The 16,451-nt window shown below is 38.8% G+C and overlaps 1 protein-coding gene across 5 annotated transcripts in view; it reads right to left on the reverse strand.

Annotated features, from left to right (window-relative positions):
* Nucleotides 1–1,610: 1,610 nt before the first annotated feature.
* Nucleotides 1,611–16,451, reverse strand: part of LOC144661919 (uncharacterized) — a 103,515-nt gene continuing 88,674 nt past the window's right edge. For 4 of the 5 annotated variants that reach the window (XM_078522623.1, XM_078522621.1, XM_078522625.1 and 1 more), the window contains exons 6-10: nucleotides 14,284–14,361; nucleotides 11,907–11,974; nucleotides 7,845–7,970; nucleotides 3,629–7,585; nucleotides 1,611–3,016 (exon numbers count right to left, since the gene is read on the reverse strand). In XM_078522623.1, the coding sequence (XP_078378749.1) occupies nucleotides 3,641–7,585; nucleotides 7,845–7,970; nucleotides 11,907–11,974; nucleotides 14,284–14,361 (4,217 nt within the window). In that variant the 3' untranslated portion in view covers nucleotides 1,611–3,016; nucleotides 3,629–3,640. The remainder of the gene's footprint in view (nucleotides 3,017–3,628; nucleotides 7,586–7,844; nucleotides 7,971–11,906; nucleotides 11,975–14,283; nucleotides 14,362–16,451) is intronic. The other variant, XM_078522624.1, reaches the window with a different exon arrangement.

The following is a 16,451-nucleotide window of genomic DNA, read 5'->3' on the forward strand; positions in this document are numbered from 1 at the left end:
GATGAAACATTCGGGGAAAATTATTTCCAACTCCAGGAAAAATCTTTGAATATAAGAAAATATGAACGATTCTTCACCTACCTTGAAACACGAGCAAAAATTCCGGCTAAACAGCACTTTCGTGGCGAAAAAACATACGAAAGGTCGACTTGAAATCCTCTCAAAACATTTCCAAGATGGCTTCCGATCATTTGACTCACACTTTTCGTTTAAAAGTCCCGGATGGAAGCTGAAAAAGCCTGGAAACAATCGATTGAATAACAAGGACCATTCGTCCGCCATTTTGTCCGAGAACAATAGGTCCGTGACGTCATGACTGTCCTTATATATTGGGATAATCTGGACTGATAATATCGTACTTGCCACTCCTTGCACCTCATTAACACCAGCTTTCACTCCACCCCCCCCCCCCCCGTTCCCTTATCACCACTCAGTGCCGAACACATACCCCTAATTTCCAATTATTACTAGTTGTTTCGTATAAAGCGAGAATTTTGGACAATAAACCCAAACAGCGAGTCGAAAGTTTTCATTCGAGGCAGTTTATTCTTTGAAAACATGGCTACATATTTTGTTCCTGTCTTTAGAGATCCTTATGGAAATGCAAGCAAGCAGGAACTCGCTAAGCAAAACCAAAAGAATACAGTAATGAAATGGTAACGATAAAAATCATTTTTAAAAGGTGGAGCGAAGTAAAGCGAAGTGTCGATGAGAGCAGGTGATGACAAGAATTTCTTCCAAACTTACAACGCATCCGCGGAGTTTCTAAGAATATTCAAGTACTCTTGGTGAAACCATCGTAAAGTAGATTGCATTTTTAAATGAGGATTTACGTCGCAATTATATCTTAATAAACCGACTGCTTGTTAAAACAACTCTGTTCAAAATTCGCCTGCGTGTTAAGTTGATTCGCTTGTGGCGACGCCTCCTTCATGCGCGATACCAAAAGGTTTGCTTTTTTTATAAGAGATTTTGTCGACAGTTATTTTTCTTGTTTGATTTCTTGTTTTCGCTTGAAAAGCGATGTCCCCCCCCCCCCCCCCACCCCGTCCGAGGAAGCTTCCCTCTCCAACAATATTGAAGCTTTGAGTTTATGTATTTTAAATTTAATTAGTAGAAACTCAGCTGTGTTCTATTGGAAATCCGCGAATCTGATTGGTTCTCCCACTGTTTTCTATTCGCCGATAGAAAACAGTCGCGCGCGCGAGTAGCTCTTTAAGCGGTAAATTTTCTTGATTTTTGTCTTCAAAGTGCACAATATTGTAGGGTTTGGACTGCAATCCTCGTTTTCTATGAGCAAATAGTCAACTCGGCTGCGCCTCGTTGACTATTTGCTCATAGAAAACTCGGGCTTGTAGTCTAATTGTTAAAAATCATTCGAAGATTGACCTGCGAAAAATATGCTACATATAGGCTTATCAGGTTCCCGGATTGAGGAGAAATACGTGGATGGCAACTGGTGAGAAGAAATAGAGCGGGAATTCCTTAATACCAAATCTATGTCCACACACTCCCTAAGGACAAATCCGTTTAAGCCAATTAGAATCTTCCCAAAGTAAGCTGTAAACAGTCCCCGTTTTATACACTATAAATACACATCAATACTAATCTCTACAAAAACATGAATTTATTACAATTGCCCTTGATATCAAATTAGCATCAATCTTTCTTTAACGATTTCTCCTAGGAAACAAGTTTGCAATACTAAATATTCAAGCAGGCTGGACAAAATATAACGGAAAAATGATAGCATTAAGAAGCACGATGATTGATATTTGGAATAGAAATCCTCTACCCCTTAGATTGTCTATAGCTTAAAATGTTTTTGATGGAAAATGACTGGGCGTAATGCCAATTTAAAATACAAATATATTTTATAACTATGTTACTTAATAAAAATTGCTACCTGTACTAAAACTAAAAAAAAGTCAAAAACTTCAGATAAAATATATCACAGAACAAATGGTATTCAGTTTGCTCAAAAAGAAACAACATAAATGTTATGGAATAAAGATTCTTTATCTTTTACATTTTCCACATCTAAATATTACTTTTTATAGAAAAATTAATCAAGTTTTGTGTGTAACATTTATTTAAAATATAAACTTTTTTATCACTTTTTTTTTTACTCGGTGAAAGTTGCTAATTTGTACTCTACCATTTTTAAAGTCTGATATCTCTAATCTTAAAACTGTTTATGCCAAATTTCTAATACAATTATTTAACGACATAAAATAAACTTGACCATAAAGGGGGACGGCTTTACAAAAGCCCGAAATGGTTTATTTATTAATTGATAATAAAAGTAGTGTCCTATTACTGTAAGGCCAATCGCCACTCAATGTTCTTTAGCAAAATACTTTTTGTTATCACTTTACATAGCGCAGTCATAACGACAAAAACTAGTTTTTAAACCAGATTATACAGCAACTACCAGACTTTTGTTCTATTTTTCCCTGAAATTTCTAATAAATTTCTATTGAATTTGCTTGGCTTTTTGTGAATACTTCCAAGTAACTTTCAAATTCCTCTTATGATATCGATTCGTGTATCAAATGAAATCATTTCCAAAATTATTAAATGCCTGGCTTTGACATAACATCATGTGTACAGCTGAATAGTGCTTTTGTGACTGGCTACGTATTTAACTATTTATGGTTCAATACACGAAGACGCGCATATTCCTACAAACTGTTGGGCAGTGAGCTACTTGGACTCAAATATTCTCGTGACAACAAATCGAAAGAGTCGCTCTCGTTTGTATCGATAGGCTCATTTAGAAGTCTACAGGGAACAACGAAAAAAATTATCTAGTATTGGGAAGAATGCTTAATTTATATATACTGATTTTCTCTACATCCATAAAAGCGTTAACCACTTTTTTAACTCTTTTAAGTGTAGTATTTACGATGCGTTCTGGCAAGTAAACTGTTGTCTTGTCATGCGAAGACATCTTCTTAAAGCCAACATAAAGATTCATCACTCAGGCCCTCAATTCAGCTTCTAAGTTCACCACCTAAGATGAAAAAGAAAAAAATTGTGTACTATATAGATGAAAGAACCAACAACCGGAAGAAAAATAGTTTTACATTACTGAAGCGATTTTTGATTGACTGTCATAACACCAAAACAAGTTGAAATAATCACCCCGTCAACAAAGAACCAAGGCTGAGGGACGGGAAAACTTGAGGCGGCAAGTCACGATTCGTTTTGATTTTACTTTTCATTAGCTAATAATGTGCCCAGGTTTCTTTAACAAACCACCAAATCAGAGCAAACGTAAATTCCTATAAAAACAAGACGACGCCGTCAAGAACGAGCTAGTGCGCGTTGTGAAATTAATGCAAACTCACTGCTTTGATGTATGAATTCAAAACAATTTCCTCTCTTTTCACATTTATGCTAACTAATAATTTTTCACTGAAATATCATGGGATATCATAAAAAGACACTTTTCTAAAAATGCCCATTTTGTCTTCCTTCATTTGAGATATATCAATCCATATTCCCGTAAATATCTGTCGAGATATTAAATAAAATGTCCACTGATGTCAATTTTGCATTTTTTTGCATGACAGGAATGCAGTTTACGTTACATTTCCTTAACATTTAACAAGGATCTACTTACGGTAAGGTACATCTAATTGCCTTCATCTAGCTCCAGTGTAACGTCATCACCGATAAGTACAAATGGTGCCCAGTACTTCACTTCGCTAAACTCGTCAGAATCTCTCATACACTTCATGGCTCGGTTCAGAGCTTCACCAGCACTCTTTCCTTCTGCTAGATGTTGGTAGAAACTCTTCATGAACTCCAGAGTGGCCTCGTCATCAATCGCCCACAGGGACACAAGTACAGAACGAGCACCGGCACCCAGAAAGGCCCGTGCAATGCCAACCACCCCTTCAGCCTTAATCTCGCCACGACCACTATGACAGCAACTTAGCACAACCAGTTTTGCTCTCAATTGAACGCTCAGCACATCATTCATTGTTAAAAGGAAGTCTTCCTCAATTGGAATCTGGGATGCTCGTGTAGTGTTTGGTGCCAAAGCAATTTCTCCTGTTTCCATACTCCCATGTGCTGCAATGTGTACCAAAGCAACTGAGGGAAGTCTTCTTAAGACTTCATCTTTGGTTGCCTCTTTACCGGTGAGGGGTGCAGCGTGAAGTATGTTCCCGACCATCTCTACTTCCGCTTTTGCACATGGCAGCTGCATCAGGTTTGTCCCCTGATAAAGAACTTCCTCTAGACATGGATCACCCACGAGCAAGGCCCCAGACTTACTGTGGTAATCTGCTGAACAATCTGTGATCAATTTCAAGCTACTCAGGGATGGAATTATTCGAATGGTTAAATCCTGACAAAGGAAGTTTGAATTGGAATCAAGGAATGCAGCATAAGGGGCCAAGCACAATGCTCCTTCAGGAACAAATATCAGTTCTTTTCCATGAATCAAGTCTATGATGGGGCCAATGATGAGGTCATACAATGATTTCAAAGGATTGGTATGAAAAGGTGTCGATTGAGATATGGTTTGATCGCATTTTGTACCTGATAGATCTTCATCGCCCATCCGATCCAATGAACGATCCTCGCACGTCACACCACCTCTCACACCAATTTCTTCATAAGCATCGTGAATTAAAGACTCAGCAACAGTGGTCGCCACATCTTCCGAACTGTTATTGCAAATTTTTTTTCTTCTCAATTGAATATCTTTTCCGTCTTGAATGATCCAGAAAATGATTTCCTTTTCATCAACTGCCATAAAGACTGTATTAGATGAAAGACAAGTTAATGTGTTAAAAGTTGTTTCTTCCGCTTTATCAGATGTTTCAGTTGCATACTTTATATTCATAAGATCATGCAGAGCTTGTGCACGACCTTGCTCAGCGGCAAACAGGGCCTCGACTACTTCGTCTTGCTTTAGCAGTAGACGCCATAAACAAGTGTATGCATAACTGTTCAAATTGCGGTAGCTAACTTTCCACTCATCTTTAAACTGTAGATCGCGCCTAACATCATTGAACATTCTCACACTGGAATAATAAAAAGCAAGGGCCTCAACTAATAAGCCTTCTGATTCAAAGTTCTGACCAAGGAAATACAACGATTTAGCCTCTCTTGCTCTATTGCCTACTTGTTTGGCGATTTTTAAACAACGTTCATGGTAGTCAATGGCTTTTCTGAAATCTCTTAGACTGTGATAAGCGTTGCCAAGATTACCATAAGCATTTCCTTCCCCAACCGTGTCTCCTACTTCTTTTGCAATTTTTAGACGCCGTTCATGGTACTCGATGGCTTTTTTCAAATCTCCCAAATTGCCATAAGCGTTGCCAAGATTACCATAAGCACCTCCTTCTCCGGCCTTGTCTCCTATTTCTTTGGCAACTTTTAGGCGACGTTCGTGGTACTCGATCGCTTTTTTGAAATCTCCCAGATTGGCATAAGCGTTGCCAATACTACCATGAGCACCTCCTTCTCCAGCAATGTCGCCTACTTCTTTGGCAATTTGTAGACGACGTTCATGGTACTCCATGGCTTTTTTGAAATTTCCTAGACTTTCATAAGAGTTGCCAAGATTACCATAAGCACTTCCTTCGCCATCACTGTCGCCTACTTCTTTGGCAATTTTTAGATGATGTTCATGGTACTCGATAGCTTTTTTAAAATCTGCCACTCCGTGATAAGCTTTGCCAAGATTGCCATAAGCCTTTCCTTCTCCAGCTCTGTCTCCTACTTCCTTGGCGATTGTTAGATGACGTTCATGGTACTCGATAGCTGTTTTAAAATCTCCCAGACTGTCATAGTCGTGGCCAAGATTACCATAAGCACCTCCTTCTCCAGCTTTGTCTCCTACTTCTTTGGAAATTTTTAAATTTCGTTTATGGTACTCGATGGCTTTTTTCAAATCTCCCAGACGGTGATAAGCGGTGCCAAGATCACCATAAGCACGTCCTTCTCCAGCTTTGTCTCCTACTACTTTCGCAATTTGTAGACGACGTTCATGGTACTCGATGGCTTTTCTGAATTCTCCCAGACTGCAATAAGCGTTGCCAAGGTTACCATAAGTAGTTCCTTCTCCAGCTTTGTCTCCTACCTCTTTGGTAATTTTTAGATCACGGTCAAGGTACTCGATCGCTTTTATGAAATCCCCCAAATTGCTATAAGCGTAACCAAGATTACCAAAAGCACGTCCTTCTCCAGCTCTGTCCCCTACTTCTTTGGCAATTTTCAGATCACGCTCATGATACTCGATGGCTTTGCTGAAATCTCCCAGACTGTGATAAGCGTTGCCAAAATTACTATAAGCTCGTCCTTCTTCAGCTTTGTTTCCTACTTCCTTGGTAATTTCTAGATGACGTTCATAGTACTCGATGGCTTTCTTCAAATCTCCCAGCCTGTGATAAGCGTTGCCAAGATTGCCATAAGTACCTCCTTCTCCAGCTTTGTCTCCTACCTCCTTGGCAATTTTTAGATTACGTTCATGGTACTCAATGGCTCTTTTGAAATCTCCCAGACTGTGATAAGCGTTGCCAAGATTACCATAAGCGCGCCCTTCTCCAGTTATGTCTCGTACTTCTTTGGTAATTTTTAGATGATTGTCATGGTACTCGATGGCTTTGTTGATATCTCCCAGGCTATTATAAGCGATGCCAAGACTACCACAAGCACGTCCTTCGCCAGCTTTGTCTCCTACTTCTTTGGCAATTTTTAAATGACGTTCATGGTACTCGACGGCTTTTTTGAAATCACCCAGATCGACATAAGCGCTGCCAAGATTACCATAAGCACGCCCTTCTCCAGCTATGTCTCGCACTTCTTTGGAAATTTTTAGATGATGTTCATGGTACTCGATGGCTTTGTTGATATCTCCCAGGTTATTATAAGCGATGCCAAGATTACCACAAGCACGTCCTTCGTCAACTTTGTCTCCTACTTCTTTGGCAATTTTTAGACCACGTTCAAGGTACTCGACGGCTTTTCTGAAATCACCCAGATCGACATAAACGCAAACAAGATTATTATAAGCATGCCTTTCTTCAGCTTGATCCCCTTTTTCTTTGGCGATTTCAAGGTGACGTTCATGGTATTCGATGGCTTTTTGGAACTTTCCTAGACTGTGATAAGCGATGCCAAGTTTTTCATAAGCTTTTGCTTCCCCGGCTTTGTTTTCTACTTCTTTGAAAGTTTTTAGATAACTTTCATGGTAATCGATGGCTTTTTTGAAATCTCCCAGACTGTGATAAGCGTTGATAAGATTGCCATAAGCACGTTTTTCTCCAGCATGATCGCCTACTTCTTTTGCAATTTTAAGATGCCGTTCATTGTACTCGATAGCTTTTTCCAAATATCCCATACTGCCATAAGCGATGGCAAGATTACCATAAGCACGACCTTCTTCAGCTTTGTCTCGTAGTTCTTTGGCAATTTTTAAATCACGTTCAAGGTACTCGATGGCTTGTTTGAAACCTCCCAGATTGCCAGAAGCGTAACCAAGATTACCATAAGCACGTCCTTCTCCAGCCGTGTCGCCTACCTTTTGAACGTCTTTGAAGGTCTTGGGAAGAACTTTACTTTTCTATCAGACATAAACAGTGTTGTTTGTAACAAACCCATAACCAAAAGTATTTAGTTACGGTGTTTTTTAACGAACAAAAGGACTAAAATACTTAGCAAAACTAAGCACGATTAATCATCAAGTCTGCAACTAACTCTTAAAAATATTTAATAACAAGAGTGGGTCACTAATCTTGTTTTCTTGCTCCAGAGCTGTAATTTCTAAGGCATTTAAGCTTGAGGCTTTGCGAGCAAAGTTTTCAAAATGTAACATTACTTACCAGGCCTTTTACAGTCTGAGTGGTAAGCCTACTCTTTGTGTTTGGTCGTTTTATTTCCTGGGAATTATTTTGATCACTAATACACCAGGCCCACAAATCTGTTAATGTCTTACTATTCTTGTCAATCTGCTTAGTGTCAAGTCACACGACAGATAAATGGAATCGCGAATTCATTAAAATAAGTTGTAAATCTATCAAATATATCCTTTTTAATTTATTTAATTTCTATTTGAAAATAACACAAAGTAAATACGTGCGCTGATTGATCAAAAATTGTGTTTCTATAACTCGATGGAGACACAGACAACTGTCGCAGTCAACTGTCATAGTGTCTTTACGATCGTGCTAAACGCCTCGTAACTAAACCATCTGTTATATCCAAGGAGAAAAAACATTTGTCATCTGTTCTTGTTTCTAATGGTTATCCTTTTTCTTTCTTGCAGATGATCACCAAGACCAGAAAGCCGAGCACCAGTGCTGACCCTACGACCGAGTTTAAATCTACTGCGGTTCTACCCTATGTCAAAGGTCTTTCCGAACAACTTAGACGCTGCCTACAACAACAAGGCGTACGCGCTGTTTTCAAGTCGGAAACTACATTAAGATCACACCTAGTACGACCGAAAGACGCCGTTGATCCGACTAAGCAAGATGGCGTTGTTTACAAAATTCCCTGTGAGTGCGGCAAAGTTTACATCGGTGAGACTGGAAGACCTATGCAAGACAGGATCAAAGAACACGACCGGGACATCCGACTCGCCCGTATCCAGGCCTCCGCCGTTTCAGGGCACACCCACAACACCGGACACTACCCGCTTTGGAACGAGGTAAAGTTTATTGATCGTGAACCACACTGGTACACACGCAGGGTAAAAGAGGCAATTCAGATAAGACTTCACCCTAACAATATCAACAGGGATAGTGGAATTGAAATTCCCGAAGCATGGATGCCCACGATCAAAAAACACAACACCAGGAAAACTGAACGACAGCGGACCCCTGAGGGAACAACAGCACACCAGAACAGCGAGGATCGAAATGCACCAATCACAGCTGTTGAAAAACAACCAATCACAGCGCAGCAGCGTGCTTTATAAGGTTACACCTAACCAGTCGACCTTGTCGCCTGATGAAGACTAGCAGTGTGCAGTCGAAACGTCACGATCTACATCACAAGTGACACTACGTCGTGAGACAAACGGAAAATACTTTATTGTTAGGACAAGATATTATCCAGAATGCCGAGTCAAACTTCTTTTAACAGAAAATGCACTGTCACCTCCAAGGTTCGAGCCGCTCGATCGGCAGCGTCGTTCGTCAAACCATTCGGTTAAGTCGATGAAGCGAAATAAAATCACAATTCTTGACTCCTTCCAGTGCTTAACTTCAGTTAAAGCATCGACTTAGTTATTAACCGTGCGCAGCCGGTTCATAATCTGTGTCAGATTTTGTTTTTTTCGTTTGGTCGGTAAATCGTTTCAGACCCACGCGGCCCAGCTAGCTCCGGTCACGAAATATTTGATGTCGCATCAAAAGAGTTTTGCTGCGTAGCACTCAATAAATGCAATAAATGTTCAATAAGTGTTCTTGGATTGCATAGATAGTTTTTAAAAAAAAACAGACGTTACGGGGAAAACTCTTCACCAGTGTAAATATGATGTCTTAAAAGAAAAAAAATCTATGCACTCCAAGAACGCAGGATTTGATGTTTACTCGTCACTCGTTTAACCTGAACACTCTGCTATCTGTTTAGAGTGAAATGTATATAGTTTCATTCGAGTGTTTAACCAGAAGAGAAGGCTGAATAATCACATAGCGAAACCAAAGACCAATTGGATATGTCCAAAAAAACTACCAAATTGGACCAACGCGATCGCTCGCCTGTAACTATGTAGCTATTAAATCATTGATAATCATTCACCTATTTTAAAAAATATTTACGAATACTATGCGCTCTGTTTGTGTAAAATATTTATTTCTGTGTTATTCAAGCGTTTGGCTTGGAGAGAGTACAAGTCGTACAATTTAGCAGGAACGTGTTGCACATGCAAGAAACGACTTCTTTTCTGGATATTCCCCTTTTTGTTTTGAGTTTATTTTGGGAATCGAAACGAAAATTGCAAGCCCAGCAAGAATGTGTCAAGGCACGGGAAATACTTTATCGCGCCAGGGGAATTACAGTATTTATTCGGCTATAAACGAATCAATTTTTTTCACCAAATCTTACTGAGAACTGGTCAAAACAGAACAAAATTGCAGGCTTGACTTATAGCCGAGTATTTCCGCCGGAAAAAAAATTGATGGTACTGGAAAAGAGATGAGTGATTACCAACAAACGAAAATTAACAAGCGTTTGTAATTAAATCTTGCATGGTTATTACCTTTTATGTAAGTGGTCGTTCCTAAAAATCTCTCCTACTCCTAACTTGTGTCTTTTCTCCATCAGCTCGCTCTGGAATATTATTTTGTCGGCGTACGTGATTGTCTTTTGAACTGTCGAGAGCATATTCGAAATCATACATGTCTTAAACAATTTACTCACAATCCTTCTACAATTTCTGCCTGAGACTGTTTCTGTTCCTTCGTCTTTGAAAGTTCAGTTAAATTACAGGATCACCGCTAACGTGACTCTTCAAGAGAGGAAGAAATCGATTTGTTTTCACTTGTGGCGACACCAGAAACTGACCAATCAGAAGCGGTCGTTCCCACGAGCTGGGTAGACATTGTAACACGATCTGACAGAAATCAGCTGGATGTCAGTAATGATTTTGTGTAAAACCGAAAACTTATAATACCACGACCTCTCTGCTAAAACAAGCCACTTCAAAAGTGTTTGATTGGATTCAGGATACTCTGACAAATAACAGCACATCGTGTACCGTTTTGATGACGCGGCTTGCTTGATCTGTTCGCCAGCGAGTTTGCGACGAACTAAGCAATCAATGAATCATGGGGTCAATCATTCCGTATTCTCTGGCGATTTTGAAGTTGTTCTGAACAGTGTCTACTTCAGCAACAAGTTTTTATTTAAAGGTTTTGTTGTTTAAAAACGAGTAACTTTAGGCATGATGATTAATAACCGCTTTTAAATTTTCGGAAGAACGCGTGATTGTTTGAGATGAGATTCTGAACTCAGGTTTTTTCCTTAAATACATACTGTAATTGTGATTTAACGAATATGTTGTTTTATAGTTCCAAGAAAATATTGGGTCTCGGCTTATAGCCGAGTGTTTTGGCTTTATTTTTAGCCAGAGTCTAACTGGTTCTAATAACCAAAAGTTTAATGTCTCGGCTTATAGCTCTATTTATACTTGCAAAAGCTCGTCAGACGACGCTAAACAGCTAAATACAATGGGATGGCCAGGCAAGGGATGGCGTGATGAAGGAAATTCATTTCACGCACACTTCGTGGCTCACGCAAGCACAACTTGTGTGTTTCTCACGTGACTGCTGTTCTAAAGATATTTTACTGTGTGGTGCCGTGCCTTTTTTAGCCAAAGAACTAAAAAAGGTGGTCAAACATAAACCGCACGGTTATAAACTTCTTGAAGTTCTTGTTTCTCATAATTAATCTAACTTTGGGGCCTGTTTTCTTTCTTTTTTTGGCAAAAAACGGCAAATTGTAGCCTTGAAGCAAATGTTGGACAGTTGATTTGTTTATGTTGATCGACTCCCTTACTATGATTGGTTGACCATGTTTATGACGTAAGACCACGAGGTGAAGAGAATCTACGTTTTGGTGTTAAATAAAGCGCAAAATATTACTTTGATGTGCTTTAATTTCTTTCTACTATTTTCTAAAAGAAAAAGAAAACATGTTTTCCGTGTTTCTATCGAGTTATAGAAACACTCGTGAAAGTTTGGGAGAACTCGACACAAAGTTGACATAGCAAAATTTCTGCAGAAGAAGAATAAACAGGTACTTCATAATTAATATTGCATCACGCATGTTTTATTCATAGTTTAGTTGGGCTATTAATAGTTTACTAGAGTGCTAAAGCTAAGATGGGAAGTTCCGTTTTATGGATGGTATGGAACATAAAGGAACATTATCAAGGATACGGCCAATCCCTTATCACACCAAGTTATGGCGTCTTCATAACACTGTAGCTGAACACAAGCACTTGCTCCTGCAATAAAATATTGTATATTAGGCCAAACGTACGTATTACATATTTATATTATTTATATTAAGATTCAACAACCCCCAAACTTAGTAAGTTTATCAAAAATTTAACTGGGAATAATTTGGGTAGGATAGGATGTTGTGTCAGGAACTTGTCATCACCATGGCAACGGTATTTTGAAAGGCATGTTTCAACAAATTTGAAATTTTCGTGCTTCTATTAATGAATATTAACTTTAATGCAAATAATTTCTACCGTTTTGCGGTTTTTAAGCACAGTGTTATTGATTTTATGTACTTTGCAGTAATTTTGGGTGGTTTTCTGGCATCTTGGAAAAGATTTGAAAAATAAGATGGCGGATCCAAGATGGAGGCTGTTTTTGACATCATGATGTAATTGTCACGTGATGTGACGTCATCATCCCACGTAACGTATATCAAAAGAAAGATGTTTGGGCATACTACATCCTATAAGTTTCATTGTGATTGCTTAAATATTCTGGAAGTTACATAGGAGGGACTTTTGAAGCCCCACCCCCCCCCCCCCCTCCCGGTCAGAGAAGGTCCAAAAAAGCCCGGTCTGAATAGGGTTAAACAGGCACGCCTCGCATATATACGTGAAACAACATTTTGGTAAGGCTTGGATGATAATGTTTTAAATCCAGTAAAAAATCCAGTTGGTTTACACAATGAAGCTGTTTGAATCAAGCTAGATTTCGGTTGATTTCTCAGGCTTTTGCCAAATAATTCCTTGCTTTCATTCAGTTCCTGTTTTCTGTTGGACGCCATTTATTAAATGGCTGACCCTGGAAACGGTCAAATAAAGGACGAAGGATAACCCGAATAGGTTCATTGAACCCAATAATTTAGACAAAAAATGAAGATCATTATAAGTAAACCGTAATATTTCGGTATAAGCTATACCATCATAAGACTGAGAAAATTAACATACAAGCTTGATCTTAAATACTGTGGGTGACGAGACGAAACAAAAAGTTTACTCAGTAGAATAGAAAAAGTTCTCTGCTTGATTTCTGTCCATTGTTGAGGGAAGGTGCTAGGCGTTTGATGTTATATGCCTCTTTCTACAGGAGAAGATTCCAATTGTCACAATCTAATACTGTTATATTTTCACGGACTACTTGGATGAAATTTTCTTTGTCACAACTAACAGGAGGTGGGACAATCCAGTAAATTACACAAATTGCGAATGAAAAGAAAATGATCACATGTTCGCAAGTGTTTGTAAATTGGGCTCTCTTTGTCGGAGATAGCGTGTTCATATGTTCAGACGAAAAGAGTTCTGTCCGTTTTGCCGATGTACGCTGATTAACAACCAGGGCAATTCAATTTATAAACAACATGTGATTTATTCAAAGGTGGAACTTGATCTGTGTTGTAAGTGTAGAAACAAAGCTTCGTTGTTTACTCGCGTACTTTTATCTCTATGTTAGAGTTTGCAAGACATCTGTGAAGTTTTCTTTTGAAGGATTTTAAGAGTTGCGATGTTTTATCTCCGATGTACGGAAAATAAAGCCAGATGGTTATTGAGTCTTCCTGGTCTTTGTTTCTTGCTGTACGGGTCTTATTAAGGGCATCGTACGAGAAACGGCGAATTAGCGCGTTTGTAATGCGTGAGGGGACGTTGTTCCAAAATATGATCGTTTTAAGCCGTTTTAGTTCAAATTTAAGCATATTAGGGGAGCAGGTACTGTGGATGCGGTTGACTAGGACTTTAATGCAAGAAATTTTCTGACACCATGGAACGAAACTATCAAAGTTTGTGTATTAACCTGTAAAGGTTTCCTTACGGTAGATCCAGATGCCGTTAGTTGAAATGTTGATATCCAGAAAGTGCGGAGTGGTGTTTTCGAAGACATCATAAGTAAAGCGGATGTTCTGGTCAAACATGTGGAAATAGTCTAGAATTGTGTTTGATTGTGTTAGTTTTTATCACGAGCAGTGCGTCGTCAACGTATCTACAATAAAAGGTGATTAGTCCTCGATCAATAACGATTGTCTCTTCAAACTAATAATATTGGCTAACACTGGGCCTAGTGAGCTACCCATGCTGAAATCATCGATTTGTTCATGCAGCTGGTTGCTGCAGAAAAAAACGGTCAAATAGCTGTAGACCTTACACTGATCGAAGACGATAATCTTTGTTTGGCCGATCGATAGCATTGGGTGTTGAGCATTTAGACGACGATTTGCAGCTTCTTCTGATCTATAAATCAGTTTATTCTACATTTAACAATCCGATAAGTTTAAAAAGGCTTTTCCAGTTAAATCCTGTCACTTTTGAGGATGTACCTGTTTCAATGGCTTCAATCGACGTTGGTTCCAACTTCACAGCAGCTGTTGCGTCATTTAGGGCTTCTTTGTAATTGCCTAAGAACGATTGAAATAAAAGCCGTGTTTATAAGAGCAATTTTTGTGTGACAACTTTTATGTGACAAAGATATTTGATCGTGCATATATAGTTAGTAGACGGGAGTGGTTATGAAACGCGGCGAACTTCAAATAAATAACTCTTTGTTATGGTTTTTGCGTGGTCACGTGATTTTGAAGGTGCACAAGCAAAATTTCAAGATGGCGTCTCAAGTGACTTCAGTTCGAAGCGTGGTTGAATCCAGTATAACAGTTGGCTTGTTCTGGTTGAAAATGAGTCAAAACCCGTAAGTTTTACAAGATAAAAGATCGCAGATTGCTATACCTGGCGATAATTGCGCTGTCTGGCTTTGGATCGCTTAGCAGGAAAGAAGAATCGGCATTTGGAAGCTTTTCGCACCAACACTTAGAGGACGCACATAGGAAATGAAGGAAAGGCTGGCTGAACAAAAAAGCCGAGTCGAGAATGACAGGGTACTATTTACCCGTGTAAAGTAGTTTGAAGCCGAAGACACGGAAATATGTATAAGCGTTGTTTGACCATAGCATAGTAGAGGGGAAGGTGTTTATACCAACCATCGCATACAACTCACTGTAAAGAAAACGTTCTTTCTTGAACACCTTTTTTCCTTACAATTTATTTTATTGCACTAAGGTATTTGTAAATGGTTGTTTTTAATATTCTCTCGTTGTATAATTTTGTTTTGAAGTTCATTTTGTGTAAGTGAGTCAGAGGCTGACTTTATTTTTTATTATTTTTTCATGGCTTTCATTCAGGCGGATAGATTAAATCAAATAAGGCCTCTAGACAAAAAAATAATTTATAATAAACTACTAAGGGAAAGGAGGCAGTGTTCCAAGTTTCTATATTAAACATTATTACAAACACTCAAGCGAGTTCCAAGAAACCATGAATTTTCTCTTTGCTAACTCCGTGGTTGACCCATTACAATATTTCTACACATATGCATAGGTAATGTAACAGTAAACATTCATGTCACAGTCACAGTTTTTCCTTTGTATATAGTGATTTCACCTGCTACGGGTGGTGCTCTTGGTCAGTCATGAAGTATTCTGAGAATCACACATTGTAGAGCATGTTTGATATTTTCTACTTCACGAATGAAGATTAATTAGAAGTTATCAAATTGAACTTGAATTGAAATTTAAATGCATTCTTCTCAATTGATATCAAAGTGATTACTTTTGTGTTACATCATCCCAGATGATCATGTTTGGATCCAGGGTAGATGTCATATCCATTTATGTTCACCTGAGACACCCTAAACCTCTACTAACTATGGTGTAGATGACAAAACAATTATTTGTCGGCCGTTCGAAGTTTAGCACGCCATTCAAGACCGTGGACAGCAGAGATACGCGCGCTCAGTGCCAAGGGAGAGATTGGGAGATTGGAAACCACATAATTAATATGTGGTTTCCAACAATTTTTATAAAAGCTGACACACCAGCTTTACAACAAATATTTTTGTGACATAAAAATTGGCCGCTTTTTCTCATATACACATGCAAATAATAATTATCACACAAAAATCGCTCGAGTAAACGAGCCTTAACATACCATTTCATATACAGACGCAGACGGCGTATTGAGAACCTAATAGGGTTACAGAAGATTCCAAAGAGCTTGACAAACATTCGACACCTTTTTGGCAACTCTTTGATGGTTTCTGGTCAATCAAAATACAAGAGTGATGGGCGGAGTTGACAGTTATCCAAGAACGAACGTTAGACTTTGAAGGCTCCTCCTCTCACGGTTCTTTCACTGTGATCGGTCAGTAGTATCAGTCAAAGTATAGAATCTAAAAGTACTTACGAGTGATCATGAAAGACTTCGAGTAGCCACGAATAAAAGGACATCACGTTTTGTTGCTGACATTATTATACGTCACGATTAAGTCATTTCGTAGAATAATTTCTCTTGTCTTCCCACCCATCTACCACCTGACCCCCTTCCCCGTAGGAGTTGAAAGTTGTTCCGAAAATGCAGTGTGTGGGCTGCGGTTAGTAATACAATCCTTTGTTACTGGCTTTATTTCCTTCGCTAAAGAACTTACAAGACATGAGAC

The sequence above is a fragment of the Oculina patagonica genome, chromosome 8, assembly GCF_052425735.1.
Source record: "Oculina patagonica isolate OP01 chromosome 8, crgOcupat, whole genome shotgun sequence".
Lineage (NCBI taxonomy): Eukaryota > Metazoa > Cnidaria > Anthozoa > Scleractinia > Oculinidae > Oculina > Oculina patagonica.